This window comes from Desmodus rotundus, chromosome 1 (assembly GCF_022682495.2).
Source record: "Desmodus rotundus isolate HL8 chromosome 1, HLdesRot8A.1, whole genome shotgun sequence".
Classification (NCBI taxonomy): domain Eukaryota; kingdom Metazoa; phylum Chordata; class Mammalia; order Chiroptera; family Phyllostomidae; genus Desmodus; species Desmodus rotundus.
In genome coordinates, this window is record NC_071387.1 from 110136938 (window position 1) to 110155356 (window position 18419).

At 36.5% G+C, this 18419-nt stretch overlaps 1 protein-coding gene across 2 annotated transcripts in view; it reads right to left on the reverse strand.

Annotated features, from left to right (window-relative positions):
* The window catches only part of PARN (poly(A)-specific ribonuclease), a 169268-nt gene that overhangs the window by 25089 nt on the left and 125760 nt on the right, over nucleotides 1-18419 (reverse strand). Inside the window, exon 23 of one of the 2 annotated variants that reach the window (XM_024571511.3) lies at nucleotides 45-2946. The exons of the other annotated variant lie outside the window; for it this stretch is intronic. Within the exon in view, the coding sequence (XP_024427279.1) occupies nucleotides 2940-2946 (7 nt within the window). The 3' untranslated portion in view covers nucleotides 45-2939. Of the gene's footprint in view, nucleotides 1-44; nucleotides 2947-18419 lie in introns of those variants that run through there. 2 annotated transcript variants of the gene reach the window in all.

The following is an 18419-nucleotide window of genomic DNA, read 5'->3' on the forward strand; positions in this document are numbered from 1 at the left end:
AAAAACTCTGAAGAAACAGAAACAATGTACCGAATGAAAAAAAAACTTAAAAAGTTACAGGCGTCCCTGCTTTGCACATATTACAGGACTGCAAAAATGACTGGGCAACCTCCATATTTGCAGGTCAATGGATAGACAGAAAAATCAAGCAGTAGCAATAAGTATATTACTACTTGGAAAAATAGGTAAATATCAAAAGGAAGTTGAAAGTGACTGACTCTGAGGGACAAGTTGGGAGTAGAAGGGGACTGCTGCTTTTCGTTATAAATGTTTTTATATTATTTAGCCTTTAAAAACGATAATCACGTATTTCATTAGAAATATTTTCAAAGAAAAAAATACCAAGAACTTCAGTAATATCCACTGCTAACATATGAAAAGCAACCATACCAATAAATCATTACTTGACTGGTTGTGCTAAACACTCACCCCTTGTTATTAATTGGCTCTGTGACCTTAAGTGAGACACAGCTTCTCAGACCATCCAGTTCTCCTATGTAAGGTCACAAAGGGTGGACTGAGTCCCTCCAAGACCCTTCCAGCAAGTATATGGTTTTATCAGTTAACATTTTTGCTCACACAATTATAGGTGCTACCATTCTTTAAAAGAATAAATCTGCATTTCTTGAACAATGTCTTTAGTTTCACTTCCATTCATCTGAATTAGTGTGGTATTATTATATTCCAAGATTAGCATTTGCAAGTAGAAATGACACATAATTATTTAAACAACAACAAAATTTATATTATTACTATCTTAATCCTACATGTTTTTGAAGACATCTCATCTCTTCGGAAATTGCCATTTTTGGTTGTTGCTATTTTTCTTATAAACCCACTAAACATAACCTGAGAAGGGAAAAAAAAAACATAATGTCAACTGATCAGGCTCAAAGTTGGAAGTAAACTACTGTTTCACAAGTGATGTCAAAGGAAGGAGGTAGGTGGGGTTTTCATACACATGGAAGGTACCAACTCTTCCCCTCTGCTTGGGCACTCACCTTTATATGATGCCCACTGTAGTGAAATAATTTTAGCTAGTAAAGAGAAAGAAACTGGGGGGTGAAAGAAGAGGATAAAAAGAAAGCTATCGACCTTATGGAGAATGCTACTCTAAATTCTAATAGTTTAATTATATTCATTAATTTAGCCATCCTAAATCATACATTTAGTCAAATTAATGATGAGATGACATCATTAGCACTAACAATTTGACTTGTTGAATCAACAGGGTTAAGATGGCTTTACCAGAAGAGAACAAGGCTCTCCCTGATAGGCTGCTCATGAAATAAATGAAGAATGTCATTTCAGCTTCTTCAGAACAGAGGACCACCTACCACAAGATGTTCTCTTACGAAGAAACTCCACACTTCTTATATCCTGGTTGGAGGAGATCCTTGCGGGAATTATTTGTGATTATAGCAAACTAGAAACTAATACTTTCCAAGAATTTAGAATCATTAATTTAAGGTGATAAACTAATGTACCTCCTGGTCCTTCCCAGGAATTTCCCAATTCTTCATATTAAATAGATGATAGCAGATATAATACTCAGAAAATAGTGGTCTGAATACTGATTTCCATAGTATCATATGGGATTCATTTGCTTTTAAAGTTATTTTCCCTTAAAAAAATGTGGTACGGCATGCGTGAAGTCTTCAGCTGAGATATTTGAAGGCATCCACCATCAACCTACTCCCACCTTCACATGGCTCTTTCAGTCTAAACAGAAGGTAAGACAGTAAGATAGGGTAGATACTGGTGTGATTATGAAGAGAATGTCATTCCTTTCTGTCTTACCTTTAGCAAAGCAATTAAAAGTATTCCTGGCATGACCCAATAGTGTTCAAAAGGAAAAAGCAGTCTGCATGGCATTCTCCAGTAACAAACTGAAAAGGAAGGTCCATTCCTGGTGTACTATGGGTTCTCTTGTTCATTCATTCGTTTGCATCTTTTTTGAAGTGAACACAAGGCATCATTTGTTAGGTGCTGGAATACTAAGACAAATAACAATAATCCTCAACTTTATTCCAGGTGGCATGGAAGACACTCAGATATTTCTGGTAGTGGAGAGGGATTGATCACATATGGGTATCTGAGGGAGCAGGCATTCTGGAAAGACCATGAATGGGATGTGGAGTGAGAGAGATGAGGGCTTGATTCTGAGTTCTGTCATTTATTGGTGTTGTGACTCAGGGTAAGTTCCTTTACTTCTGTGAGTCTCAGTCTCAATTATAAAGTAGGTTATTGTGAGGATCAAATAAGAAAATACAAAACAGAAATGTTATAGTGCTTGACATGTGGTAAACAGTAAATGCCAGTGCCTTCTCGGTTTCTTCTCTATTCTATGTCGGGCAAAGGGGGAAGGTCCATGTTTTTAGAGATGATGTTGATGGGTTTTCAGAGGCAGGGTCCAAATCTTTGAAAAGCATCAGGAAACGAGGAGAGAAAGAGAGAAGAAAGAGTGGAAAGAAGATGTAAACAACATGAGGAGGTGGTACAGCATGGTCCTGGTGGCTGGGAGGGTTAAATATTCCAGCAGCCTCTCCAGTGGGTAGGCTAATTCGTGGGTGTCCAGAACCACCCCAAATGCCCTACTCTGTTGGAAATGTATACAAGGTTACTAGAAGACACAGTTCCATTTTTTCCCAACATTTTATTATGAGAACTTCAAAAATACAGAAAAGTATGAAGAACTGTACAATAAACATCAATTTAGCCATTACTTAAGATTCTGTAATTAGTTCTATTTTGGGAATAGAGATTTGAAAACATACAACATATTTTAGCTCTTTTTCATTTGGAAAAAAGGGGTATAAAAGGGAGAAGCTCTAGAATGTTCCCTTGTGGTAAGCATTTGACTTCTGCTCTCCCAGCAATGCAGTTGAATGAAATGAAATCTTTGCTTCAGAGATTCTTGAATGGACAAAAGGAAGCACCTAAAATCTGTAGACAGAATTTAAACATGGAGCCACCTATCAGCACAATGACAAACTTCTGTACTGGGCCATAGTAGTCATTCATCCTTATACCCGACCTCCCCCAAGTAAACACAAACATGCTGTAGCTTCTGCTGCCTTATAACGTACTGAGTGGGGTATAAGCGTCAAAAAAGGACTGCCAGAAAAATGCTAAGGATTTCTATACCTGGCAATTAAAATACAGGGTTTACACATTTCATACTTTATTTCAGCTAAAAGTACTACAAACAATACAGGAATAATTTTAACTGCACATGATCTGGGCAACTCAAATAGGAAATTTGTTTTGTGTTTGGTTAATAGATATGGAAAAGATAGCATTTCACTTCCCTATCACCTACGTGTGTTGAGGGCAATTTCAATTGTTAGCCCCATTTAAAAAAATTATACTGTTATATGAAGATAAGTATAAACAACAAAACGCATTATTAGAATCACAGATGGTAATTACTTTTAATTATGGTTATTCAAATAAATAACATGAAGATATGGAAAGAAAACACTACTTTTCAAATATTACTGCTATTATGGAACATGAAAGTATTGCAAAACATCAAAAGTCAGATTAAACTGAGCTTTCAATTATTTAAAATAAAATCTTGAGCTGACATACTGCTTTAAAGTGGGAGTGAAAGCAGGTTTTCTATGCCAAATTCTAAATTTCTACATACAGAAACTTTTAAGTGGAAATGATGAATTTTCTTGGAGATGAGGACTAATTCCTTTCCTATTTTTAAGTTTAATGAAAGCTAAGTCATTACTAAAATTTTCTAAATTTTAATAAAATAATTATGGATTTTTAAAGGTCAACTATAGAAATCTTAGAGATTGAACTCTTTTTTAAAAATACATATAATTTCAAATAAATATAATTGTTCTGTTTGCACAGCTGTGCTTTTGTCCGTTTCTGTAGCGCTGACACTTCATACTCTAGATCTCTTAAAGCAGACCTTCATCTAAGAATTAATTGGTGTGGCTGCCAGACATGCTATATCCCATACAGTAAGTGAGGGGGGAAAAAGGCCAGATTTTAAGCATTTCCAATCACTTTATCTACCTTTCATATTTTACCTGCAGAATTTTTACATCCATGGAAGTATTTTAATAAAGGATAAAACAGATAAGTAATAACTAAAAATTATAAATTCACCAACTATTTTTCTTAGTAATTTGTAATTTCCTGCTGAAATTTTAAAATAATTCTAGGTCAACATCCTCCTCATTCCCAATAACCATAAGAAAGGCTTCAAATGAACTCCTATAAAACACTGCATTCTAGATTGCCCTAATTTTGTAAAAAATGTAATGTGGGGAAATACACATAACATAAAATTTACCTTCTTAACCATTTTTAAGTGTACAGTTCAGTAGTGTTATGTGACCAATCTGCAGTGCAGAACTCTTCATCTTACAAAACAGAAACTCTACACCTATTAAATACTAACTCCCATCCCTCTCCATGTGCCCTCCCCAACCCCAGCTGAAGGCAGACACCATTCCACTTTCTGTCTCTGTGAATTTGACTATACTAGGTACCTCAGTCATAACAACAGAATCATACAGTATTTGTCTTTTTGTGACTAGCTTATTTCACTTAGCATTATATCCTCAAGGTTCATCCATGTTGTAGCATGTCAAAATTTCCTTCCTTTCTTAAGTTGAATAATATTCTACACCCGTGAATATTCAACCTCTTTTATCTCATGGCACACATAAACTAGTTACTAAAATTCTGCAGCACACCGAAAAGCACCTGTGACACACTGGTTGAAAATTACTGTTCTATACCACATTTTGTTTATCTAAGTTGTCTGCATTTTTAAAAATATTATTCTCAGGAATATAGCAGAAATATCTTCTTTGAAAAAACTAGGTGTCCTGACCTATTGGTCAAGAGAAGTCAAAGGAAGTAGACGAGTTAGTTCATCAGTTCACTTTCCCTGACACTGGCCAGGCAGACCGGACAATATTTAGAAGGGGTATTTGTTAGAGTTGTTTCTACATCTCAACTTTAAAAATCTCCCAGGCTTTATGCCTTAGGAACATTCCATGGTAAAACCAATTTGCCTGATACTTTAAAATTCTGTGTTTTACACTAATCAGACACTATTTTTATGTTGACTGTTTATTTGAATGTCTTAAATACTGCCTTCAGGACAGACCGGCCTTTCTTTCAATTGTCAGATGTTAAGGTGGAAAGGAGCTGAATAAGGGAAGACTGAATGGATGGCCATGGTTTTTTTTTTTTAAATCAGTCAGAACGGATTTCAAAGGTTTCTACTACCTTTCTAGTCTGAAATTAACAAAGTCCTTAAAATACGATTAGGGCTAGGAAAAATCAGCAAAGAGGAGAAGGTAGGGGACCAGCAGGAAAGACCTGTGTCACCAGTCCTATGATCAGGAACAAGCCACTTCCTTTTGAGTTTTTTAGAAAATTTTATTTAAAACAGTGTAATAGGACTAACAATGCTACGTTAGTCCCCTTAGATTTCTTCCTCAGTCCCCTGTGAGGATAGAGAACCATTATCCTTCTCATAATGGCATTTCATAATCTTAACATGGTTCCTACTGCCCCTTGCCTCCAGCTACTATTCCAGACTGAACGGACTCAGTATGTCCCCTTCCTTTCACCACCAAGTCATTTTCCTCTGGACTTGCTGTGTTTCCTCTATTGAAAAGCAACTGATCAGCCCTGGCTGATGTGGCTCAGTGGATTGAGTGCCAACCTGTGAACCAAAGGGTAGCTGGTTCCATTCCCAGCCCGGGCACATGCCTGGGTTGTGGGCCAGGTCCCCGGTGGGGGGCATGTGAGAGGCAACCACACATTGATGTTTCTCTTCTCTTTCTCCCTCCTTTCCCCTCTCTCTAAAAATAAAGAAATAAAATCTTTTTTTTTTTTTTTAAAGCAACCAATCAATCCATCAAAGACCAAGACTGGATTCTAAGGGGGTAACCACTGATGAGCACACTAGAAGGATGACACTTCAATATTTTTTACATTGGCTTATATATCCCAGGGTCATTTCTGTCTATTTTTTAAAAAAACTAATAGTTTTACATTGATAATCCGTGGGACTAGATGTCTAAATCCTTTCCCCAAAGAAGTAAGGTTGAAATTCAGTTTTAAACTTAGGGCTTCTTCAGTTTGGTGTGTGTGTGTGAAACACAATTTATTAAAATGAGAGAGCATCTCTCTCAAATATGCACACTCACAGATGTATATGTGCCATGTTCCTAAGAGGCAACTTAATACACTGGATTATGGATCCACGACACCTGTAAGTTAGAATCATGTGTAACTTTAGCTAAATTATTCAGCTTCCCTGAGACTCAATTTTCTCATATATAAATCAGGAACATCACTAAGGGTTACATTGAGTTATTACACAGATCTTTTAAAAATGATGTAAAGCACCTAGCACAGTGCCTGGAATGCCTGGAATGAAGAGTTTGCTTAGTGAATATGAGCATTCTCTCTTGTTTTTCTTATTTATCTGTAGGTATTCCAAAAGCATGCTGTGAGTCAGTGAGCTTTACACTTTATACTGATGGGTCAGAGAACGAGATAAGAAAAGGTGAAAGAAGGTGATTCAACTGAACTAGAGCACTGGTCACGAACTGATCTTTCACAAAGCATCTGCCTTTACAATATTCATGAATTTCACTCCAAGGTGGATCATTTAAACTAGGATTAAACACCCAGGTAAGGAGGCTGAAGAACACTAAAGCCATTTGCAATGGAAAGAACACATTTTAACAGAAGCAGAATAAGAGGGACTCCCAAGATATACGGTAAATTAAAAAAGGAAGGTAGAGAAAAGTATGTGTGGTCCATTACCACTACCTAAGAAAAAGTAGCGAGTATATACATGTAGTTGTTTACATATTTGTAAAAATGGAAAGATAGACTAAAAACTAGCAACACTGGTCACCGCAAGGGAGGGAGAAAAGAGTTGGAGAGCAGGGAGACAAGCTTGGTACAATAGATTTCACTGTGGAACCATATAAATGTTTTACATAATTATAGAGCAAAATTGAATTTTTAAAAGTAATCTGCAAAAATAAAAATAAAGCAAACCTAAATGTTTACTAAGTTGGTAGCTTAACCACACAAAGAATAATTAATTACTTCAACTGACTTTAAGATAAGGTAATTTGATTGCTAAACTCTGGCCACATATACTGTAGGGAGAAAAACTGCTACAATACATAAAATTATTTTCAACAATTATATTACTAGTAATGACACTAATATAGTTATTCTGAAACTAATATAAGGGTGGGGCAAAAGTAGATTTACTGTTGTATGTGAAACAGTTTATTCTTATATTATTACTTATTAAATATTGTATTATTTTCCATGTTCACAACTGTAAACCTACTTTTGCCCCACCCTGTACATAGTAGGATAAAGCAAATACATTAATTTACTCTCATTAGAAATCAGAATTTTCAGCAAAGAAAACAGGGAAACAAAATTTTTAAAATGTTAGGTAAGTCCTACACTCTAACTGGAATTTGAAATATCAGTAAAAACTTATTTGAAAAAAAAAAAGGAACACAGAAAAGACTGCTAGCTCTTTACAGTTAAAAAGACTAAAACAACAAAGAAGCCAGTATCAATCAACATCCTTAGAGCCCAGATTATGGTACTTTTTTTTTAAAGTATATTTTATTGAGCCCTGGCAGGTGTGGCTCAGTGGACTGAGCAAAGGCCTGCGAACCAAAGGGTTGCTAGTTCAATTCCCAGTCAGGGCACACGCCTGGGTTGCAGGCCAGGTCCCCAGTAGGGGGTGCGTGAGAGGCAACCACACACTGATGTTTCTCTCCCTCTCTTTCTCCTTCCTGTCCCCTCTAAAAATAAATAAATATTTGTTAAAAGTATATTTTGACTATGCTATTACAGTTGTCCCATTTTTTCTCCCCTTTATACCCCTCTACCCTGCACCCCCCTCCCTCTAGCATTCCTCCACCTTTAGTTCATGACCAAAGAACATATAAGTACTTCGGCTTCTCCATTTTCTATACTATTCTTAACCTCCCCCTGTCTATTTTGTACCTACCATTTATGCTTCTTATTCCCTGTACCTTTTCTCCCATTCTCCCCCCTTCCCCTCCCCACTGATAACCCTCCATGTGATCTCCATTTCTGTGATTCTGTTCCTGTTCTAGTTGTTTGCCTAGTTTGTCTTTGTTTTTTCCTTAGGTTCGTTTGTTGATAGTTGTGAGTTTGTTGTCCATTTACTGTTCATAGTTTTGATCTTCTTTTTCTTAGATAAGCCCCTTTAACATTTCATATAATAAGGGCTTGGTGATGATGAACTCCTTTAGCTTTACCTTATCTGAGAATCACTTTATCTGCCCTTCCGTTCTAAATGATAGCTTTGCTAGATACAGTAATCTTGGATGTAGGTCCTTGCCTTTCATGACTTTGAATACTTCTTTCCAGCCTCTTCTTCCCTGCAAGGTTTCTTTTGAGAAATCAGCTGATAGTCTTGGGGGAACTCCTTTATAGGTAACTGTCTCCTTTTCTCTTGGCTTTTAAAATTTTCTCCTTATCTTTCATCCTGGGTAGTGTAATTATGATGTGTCTTGGTATGTTCCTCCTTGGGTCCAACTTCTTTGGGACTCTCTGAGCTTCCTGGACTTGCATGTCTATTTCCTTCACCAGATTGGCGAAGTTTTCCTTCACTATTCTCTCAAATAAGTTTTCAATGCTTGCTCTTCCTATTCTCCTTCTGGTATCCCTAGGATTCAGATGCTGGAATGTTTAACGTTGTCCTGAAGGTTCCTAAGCCTCTCCTCATTTTTTTGGTTGCTTGTTTCTTCATTCTGTTCCAGTTGAAGGTTTACATCTTCTCTCTGGTCTAAAGCATTGATTTGAGTCCTGGTTTTCTTCCCTTCCCTGATGGTTTCCTGTATATTTTTCTTTATTTCACTTTGTATAGCCCTTCACTTCTTCCTTTATTTTGCACCTGTACTCAATCATTTCTGTGAGCATCCTGATTACCAGTATTTTAAATTCTGCATCTGATAGGTTGGCTATCTCCTTGTCACTTAATTATTTTTCTGGAGTTTTGATCTGTTCTTTCATTTGGGCTGTATTTCTTTGTCTCGGTGCACCTGTTACGTTGTAAGGGGCAGAGCCTTAGGTATTCACCAGAGTGGGGCAACTCACTTCACTGTGATGTAGGGGTCAGAGAGGGAACAATGCCACTTGCTTGGCTCTAGCCCCGCTTTCAAGAGACTGGCAGTTTCTCCTGCCACCACAACCACCACACGTTTTTACAGCCAGAGGTTCTAAGGCCTTATGTTGCCCTCGCTGGAAACCTGGGTTGCGTGGTCTGTCTCACTCCCCAGTTGTTCCTTTCAGTTTATCCACATGCTAATAAGAGGCTTTCCTGGTGGGCCAACTGCTGCAGCCACCACCTTGCCATGTGTCCTCTCTGCCCAGACTGCCTGTCTTGGCTCCTCCTATCAGTCTGGATGAATGTTCCTTCTTTAACTCCTTGGTTGTCGGACTTCCATACAGTTCAATTTTCTGAAGTTGTGGTTGCTTTTTGTTTTTAAATTGGTTGTTGTCCTTCTTTTGGTTGTGCAAGGAAGCAAAGTGTAATCTACCTATGCCTCCATCTTGGCTGGAACTCCACATATGGTTTCTAAATACCTTTTCTCATCAAAAGGAACAGGGCTGCTGGAGAAATAGTGATTCTAAATATGCAAGTGGGGACCCCCCAAACCCTGGCATTTATTTATAAAAAACTGTATATTTATTCTTATCTGTTTAAATTTTGGTCACTTTCCATTTGTACTTTCCAAAAGTACTCTCCATTTGATGCAATATACCTACCAAGATGTTTTTCTCCCAATGCTCAAAATAGTTTTTAAAATAGCGGATTTTGATGCCTTTTAAAAAGTGCTTCTGCCATTTTTTGTTTCACCTCTTCTACATCAGCAAAATGTTTCCCTTTGAGGACTTTTTTCATCAGAGGCAACAAAAAGAGAGTCCCTCGGGGTGAGATCAGGTGAATAGGGAGGGTGAGTCACAGGGGTCATGCCGTTTTTGGTCAAAAACTGCTAAACATTCAGTGTGGTGTGTGCAGGTGCACTCGTAAATCCCCCAATATGAAATGGGCAAATGCATTGAAAGAGTCCCCAAAAATATTAACCGAAGCCCAATGCTGCCTCTCACAACAATGCCAGATGGTACACTGATATAGATGGGCTCACCTAGAGTGGGAAGCCTGTACTACAAGGGGCCCATCCTCCTGGTTAATTCTAATTTTTTGGAGGGTCCCCCCTCATAAGGTAGGAAATGTATAAGAGTCTGGAATATCTTCTTAAATATACCAGAAGTCAAAGAAGCTATTAAAGACCACTGGGATGGGCCTGGCTGGAGTGACTCAGTGGACTGAGTGCCGGCCCATGAACCAAAGGGTTGTTGGTTCGACTCCCAATCAGCACATACCTGGGTTGGGGGCTAGGTTCCCAAGTGGGAGGTGCATGAGAGGCAACCACACACTAATGTTTCTCTCCCTCTCTTTTTCTCTCCTTTCCCCTTCTCTCTAAAAATAAGTAAATAAAATCTTAAAAAAAAAAAAAAAGATACTGGAATGGTATCAGGATTCTCAAGGGGCAACTCAAAATGGTTCCCATTGGTCATAAACAAGATAATTAGAGCATTAAAAAGAATAGCAACTATAATATATGAAAATATATAAAATATATTAAAAAACATGATTAAAAATAAATAAAATAAACCTGACTGCTTACCCTTGGAAGGTACTAGCATGGAAACCAATGCATTTACTCTGAAAACTGGCTTTTAAAGGGTGTATTAGGGCCCTGACTGATGTGGCACAGTTGGGTGGGTGTCATCCTGTGAAGTGAAAGGTCAATTCCTAGTCAGGGCACATGCCTGGGTTTCAGGTTTGGTCCCTGATCACAGTGCATCTGAGAGGCAACTGATTGATGTTTCTCTCCCATTCTCTCTCTCTCCTTTCCCCTCTCTCAAAAAAAGTAATTTTTTTTTAAAGAGGTGTGTTAGAGGTAGAGATTAAAGAATTTATTCTGCTTTTTCTAGATGAACTATAGTGTAGCACCAGATAACCAAATAGATAATGAGAAGAAATTTTATATTTTAAATAAAAGCATTGGAGATTATAAGAAGGAAAAAACTTTAATATTTTCATTTTGCAACTCTTAATGAAATAATGAATCTAGCACTGATCATTAATGGCTACTAAAACCATCTGGTGAAATCTGATAGGGAACTTCATATTGGATGGACCAGAACAGCAACATTTTCAACCCACTTGATCAATCTTATCACAAGAAGAGAGACAAGTAGACAATTTATGCCACACCATGTGATACAATAAGAAAACACATAAAACCTTCTGTGAAATATTCTCTTTAAAAAAATTATTAATTTTAGAGGGGGGGGGAGAGGGGAGAGAGAAAAAGAGAGAGAGAGAAACATCAATTTGCTGTTCCACTTATTCATGCATTCATTGGTTGATTCTTGTGTATGCCCTGACCAGGGACTGAACCCGCAACCCTGGCATATAGGGATGACACTCTAACCAACTGAGCTTACCGTCCAGGGCCTGAAATATTCTTGTCATTAGTATAGTCCTGAATCAAGTTTATAGATCTATCAACCAGTTAATTACAAACACAGCGGTCAGGGAACATGTTAAACAACCTTAAAAGAATGTTCCAGAACATGGGAAATTCTACAGAGGAAACAACTTGGTTTCTGAAATATACTGCAGAGGTCTGTGGGGGTAGGGGTGGGGAAAAGAATCCAAAGAGAGAGGGAACTCATAGACTAAGAAGAGATATGAGACGTCAATTAAATATAATATGTGAACTTGTTTGCCAACTAGAAGTCAAAATTTAAAAAAATTTGTGAGCAGGAAATCTGAACACTGGATCTCTTAAGAAATTATTAATTTTTTATGGTAGAAGTGTTAGAGCTTTGTTTAAAATTGGCTGCTCATCTTTTGGATACATATATATAGACTATGGTTGAAATGATATGCTGTCTATGATTCGTTTCAAAATTATCTGAAGGGGGGGTACTAATGAAATAAAACTGTGACTTGTGACAGCTAGATGGGAGTTTTGTTATATTCTCTACTTTTGTACACTTTCACAATTTTTCCTGTAATGAAAAGTTTTGGTATTCTTTTAAATAGAAATTCAAAAGGCCTCTCTTCTGCTTCCTAGGATATCACTTTTAAATGAAAAGATACAAGCTCTTAGACATTTTCTCAGGTGTGTGGTGATTACAGTCCAGACAACAGTCCCCTATATGGCATGTGCCTAGATGCAATCAACCTGTTTGAGTCCTTTCTTGCCTTGACGACAGGGCTATCCCAGACCTGGAAAAGAACATGGCTCTTTAGATCACCCTGGTGTCAAATCCAACTCTTGGTCAGGAACTGTTTTATAGTCCTGAGCCTCTATGAAATGGGGATAACTTTACCTCCCCCTCATCTGGTCCAGGAGCTTAGGAAACTGACACTTGAGTATTTATTAGTTTATTAATTCACCCAACATCTGAGTACGTACATGGGATCAGACTCTAGGTTAGGTGCTAGAGATATAAAGACATGGAAAACATGGCACCTGCCTTGAAGTGAAACAGGAAAGTAAATCAATGACTATAGTGCTAATGTATTTAAAGGTCTAGAAGTATACGATATGTTTGGATCTAGAATTCTATATTCAGTAACATTATCAATTAGGAAGGTGAAATAGAGGCATTAAAAAAAAGAAAAAATACACCACTCAGAAAAGAAAATGACTTCTCTCAAAAAAAGTCTCACAAAAAAAGGCTGAGAAATTTGGAAGATTCGCCTTTGGATGGCAAAGTTTTGATGACATAGAAATACATTTTCTTCTCTGTAGGCCCCACCTATGCACCCTTTTTTTTTTAGTATATTATTGTATACTAATATACTAACTGTGTATTACACAATCATAATAATATACATGCTATATACATGCTGCCATCTCTTAGAATCAACCTCTCCAGAAAGCACAGCAACAAAGATACAAAAAAAGTAGTAAGCAGTATAAATAACCTAACTAACCAAAGTGAGAAGGGGACAGAGAGAGGTGGAAGGTACTACACGTGCTTAATTTTTCATCTTTTATAGAAGTGATCAAGATATATGGGTCAAAGTCGGTGAGACATTATTTAAAGGTAGAGTGAACCACCAAAAGAAATTAATAAAGTAGCTGTAACTGGCAAGAAAAACTGAGAATGCGGAACGAAGATTTCCCCCTCTTCATTTTATGTTCTCTTATACCATGCAAAGGTTTTTTAAAATGTGTGCATTTATCACTTTAATGGTTTAAAGTGTCTTGGGAAACACTTTGCCTGCTAAAATATAGGTAACCCACAAGCTCTACATTGAATTTGCTAACTCTGCCCAAATACAAGAAAGATCCTGAGGTCAGAAGACTAGATAACTTTTACAGTCCTTTCTAGAAGCTAAGGGTCTATCCAAAGGAATATGCAAATTGTAGTTGTCATTCAGTTAAGATAAAGACATAGATGGAAAGTCTGTTCCTAAGCTATGAAGCCAACAAGAATGAAACAACAGAAAATTTCCCCAGAAAAAGGCAGCTGAGAACCAGAAACAGAAAAGCAGTTAAAGCTGAATGGAGATTTCTGCAATGGAGCCAAAAGTAAGAAAGAAGAAACAAGAGATGGCAAACACAGAGTTTCAGAGTATACTTCTTACTGTCAAGAGGTAGCTGCCCCACCAGGATGAGGGGCTGGTTGCTCAGGCTGTAAAAATGCATTCATGGTTTGGGGGGCCTCGGGGGGAGTGGGGTGGGTCTCTGAATGTGTGAGGTAAACACTCTCAATACCTGAAACAGTTAAGCAATTAATGTATAAATCAAGGACCAACACACAGAGGACAAAAAGGGCTCAATACAAGTTTTTTCTACCACAGGCTAGTGGTTTCTAACCATGTTTTGAAGTCATGGGGAGAAGGAGCATCTAAGAAATTCTAGTATACACATAGTAGGTAGGAATTAAAAGGCTGTCTGTACCCACTGAAAGTGACAATAATTTTTTCTTACTTGATGTGCTGACTTTATTATTTAGTGTAGTTTTTAAAAAAAATTTTCTTGAAGTTTTCCAAAGGTAAACACTGAAAACAACTAACCATTTTTTAAAAAATCCCTAGTGGGTATATTTGAAGATTTTATTTACTTATTTTTAGAGAGAGGGGAAGGGAGGGAGAAGGTGAGGGAAAGAGACATTGATGCGTGAGAGCTACATCAACTGGCTGATGTGTGAGATACATTGACTGGTTGCCTCTCTAACCAAACTGGGGACCTGGCCTGCAACCCAGGCATGTGCCCTGGCCTTGAATTGAACCGGCAATGATTTGGTTCGCTCACTGGTGCTCAAGCCACTGAGCCACACTAGCCAGGGCTATATGGTATATAGTATTAAAAAGCTTTAAATGCTTTTTATTAGAAAAGAAGAAGTGTAATAAAATCAATGAGTTAAGTTCCCATATTAAAAAGCTAGACAAAGAATAACAAACCCAAAATAAGCAAAATAAATAATAAGAGTATAAATAAATGAAAAAATAAGACACAAAAAAAATAGGCAAGAAACAATAAAATTTGTTCTTTGAAAGAATTAATTGATAATCACCCAGCTAGGAAAAAATAAATGAAACACAAATTACAAATATCAGGAATTTTTAAAGGGACATAGTTTTAGATCCTACAGATACTGAAATTATAATAAGGGAATATTCTGAGCTAATAATTTTATGCTAATGAATTTGACAACTTAAATTAAATGAAATATTCCTTGAAAAAGACAAATTCCTAAAAGTCATACAAAAAGAAAGACAACATCTAAACAGCCCATATCTACGAAAGAAACTGAGTTCATAATGAACAACCATTCCACAGAGAAACTATGTCCAGACGCCTTCACTGGTAAACTCTACCAAAAATTTAAGAAAAAACCCTATATACATTGTTTCAGAAAATAGCAGAAGAAAAACTTCCTAACTAGTTTTTATGAAGTCAGCATAATCCTGATACAAAAACTTCACAGAAATATAAAATTACAATCTAATATTGCTCATAAATAAAGACATAAAAATACTTAATAAAATATTAGCAAATCAAATCTGGAAACATGTAAGAAGGATAACACATCATGACCAAGTGGATTTCTTCCAGGAATGCAAATTTGATTGAGCATTTAAAACCAATCAATGTAATTCAAAATAATGACAAAGTAAAGGACAAAAACCATATGATAATTTTAAAAGATATAAAAAGAGCCTCTGAAAATATTCAACATCCATTCATGATACAAACTCTTAGCAAACTAGAAATAGAAGAGAATTTCCTCAGCCTAAACAAGAACTTGAATGGACAACCCTAAAATCATTACTTCACAGGGAAACACTGAACTTCCTCTCTGATACTGGAGACAGGGCAGGGATATCCCCTCTTTCCATTTCTATTTAACAACAGACCAGAGGTGCTAGTCAGCGCAATAAGGCAAGAAAAAGAAATAAGAGACATAAGTATTGGAAAAATAAAACTTTTGTTACTAGCACACCAAGATGATTGAGTACATTAAAGCCCTGTGGAATATTAAAAAAAAACAACCAACAACTATCAGAATATTCAAATTTTAAAAGGTTGCAGGATACAATATCAATATACAACAATTAATTATATTCTATATAGAAGCAGCAAACAATTTGAAAATGAGGGAATTATTTAAAGAAACTTCCGTTTATAATAGCATCAACAATATAAAATATTTAGAAGAATATTAATGTGACATTTAAGACCTCTACAGCAAAACCTACAAAACAAGTCTAGTGGAGAAACAGACAAGATGATCCTAAAATTTATTTGGAATACAAAGAATCTAGAGGAGCCAGAACAATCTGAAAAAGAAAAACAATGTTGGAGGGTTTATGTTACCTAATTTTAAGTCTTACAATTAAGTCACAGAAATAAGAAAGCATTGTACTGTCATAATAGACATAAAAATGAATGAAATAGAGGAGTTCAGAAACAGACCTAGATACACAGTCAATTTATTTTAGACAACAGTGCCAAGTTAATCCAATAAGAAAAGAAAAATCTTCTGAACAAATACTGCTAGAACTGGGCATCTATATATAGAAAATTAACACTGGCTTCAATGTCATTCCACATACAAAATTAATTTGACATAGAGCATAAGGTAAATATAAAAGCTGAAACTATAATCCTTCTAGAATAATACAGATAAGAAAATCATTGCAACCTTGGAGTATACAAAGTGGGACAGGACATCATCAAATTATAAATATTTGCTCATCAAAAGGCACTGCTAATAAAATGAACTGGCAACACAAACTCAAAAAAATATATTTGCAACACATATATCTGACAAAAGATGTGTATCCAGAATACATAAAAGAGCTTTTCAGTAAAAACAGTAAAATGACGAACAACCCAATTAGAAAATGGGGAAGAGACTTAGATATCCACCTCAGGAGAAGATAACTGAAAGCCCAATAAGCACCCAAGCAGGTGATTGACATCATTAGTCACGGGGGAAATATAAATTAAAACTGTAAGGCAATACCATCTTATATCCTCTAGATTGGCTAGAATAAAAAACACTAACAGCACTGAATGTGGGCAAGGATATGGAGCAACTGCAACTTTCACACAGTACTGGTGGAGTATAAAATGGTACATCCAGTTTGGAGAACTGTTTGGTTGTTCTTATAAAGTTTAACATACACCTAACCTAAGAACCAACATCCCTAGTCGTAGGTATTTACTTAAGAGAGGTGAAAACATATGCCCATAGATGTTTTTTAATGAAATGATCACAGCAGCCTTATTTATAATACTCCCAAACTGGAACTAACCCAAATGTCCACCAACAGAACAGGTAAATGTATATTCCTATAGTGAAATACTATTAAACAATAAAAAATAGTGAACTGCTGATGCACAGAATATCAGGGATGAATTTCAAAAACATTTTAAGCAAATGAAGCCAAACACAATACCACATGATTCCACTTTTTACAAATTCCAAGAATAAAAATTTACCTATAGCAGCGATTTTCAACTGATGTACCACAAGCTTTTTTAAAACATGTAATACCTGACTACTTAGTCAGGGTCACTGACCTCTTGTCCCTTTGATTATCAAATAAAATAATGACAACAGCCAACACAACAACAGCCATCCAGTGTGAATGAATCAAACTATACCTATTTTTTTGTCAGATTGGCAAAAAATATATTTATTGGTGTGATGCAGAATTTTAGCAATTAGTTTATGTGTGCCATGAGATGAAAAAGGTTGAAAATCGCTGATCTATAGTGACAGAAATTAGAAGCAGTCGCTTAGGGCAGCGGGCTGCTTAAAAGGGGAGTACAAGGAAACTTTTGAGGGAGATAAAAACATTCTATATCTTTCTTAGGGTGGTAGTTAAATGGATATATATAACTGTAAAACTCTTTGCACTAAACATTTTAAATCTGTACATTTTATTGTATGTTATTTATACCTCAATTTTTAAAATCCCTATAAAACCATTTAAAAAGTATGAAGAGCAATACAAAACATTAACTGTGACTGCTTCTGGATAGTGGGATTCCAGCTAACTTTTTCTTCTGCTAATTCACACCTTTATAAACTTCACAATTTTCTACAATGAACTTCTCCCACCCTTGTTCTCTAATCCTATGTTTTGTAGTTTCATGAATATGCCAAAATGTTACCAGTATTTAAATTCTGACCCTGGCTAGTGTGGAACAGTGGACTGTGTGCCAGCCTGCGAATCAAGGGGTTGTTAGTTCAATTCCCAATGCCTGCGTTGTGGGCCAGGTCCCTGGTAGGGGGCATGCAAGAGACAACTACACATTGATGTTTCTCTCCCTCTCTTCTCTCTCTTTCCTTCTCTAAAAATAAATTTAAAAAAAACTTAAAGAAATAAATTCTGAAAGTAGGATTATGAAAATCATTAAGGGAGGTATTTGTCAAGTTCTCTTTCTTTATTAGGTATGTGGTGCAGATCCCTATGCAGGACCTGAAAGGAATTCAGAAGCTCAGGCAGAGGCAACGTGGCAGGCTGAGAAGAGAAAGGGATCAGAATTCAACCCTGAACCTGGCTCTCTCACCAAAACTGATGGGCAGTCATGAAGCCTCTGTTTTCTCACCTGTAAAATGGGAATAAGATGTATCCTGTCTGCCTCAGGAGGGCTTTGTGAGTGTTAAGTGAACCAGCTGTGGTTGCTAAAGCACAGAAGGAATTAAGGTAGTAGTAACTTCTGATATTATGGGAAAAGTTTTTAAAAAGCCTTTCTCAAAAGTCAAATTTATTACTTACAATCCTGTAGGAAGCAACAAGAACA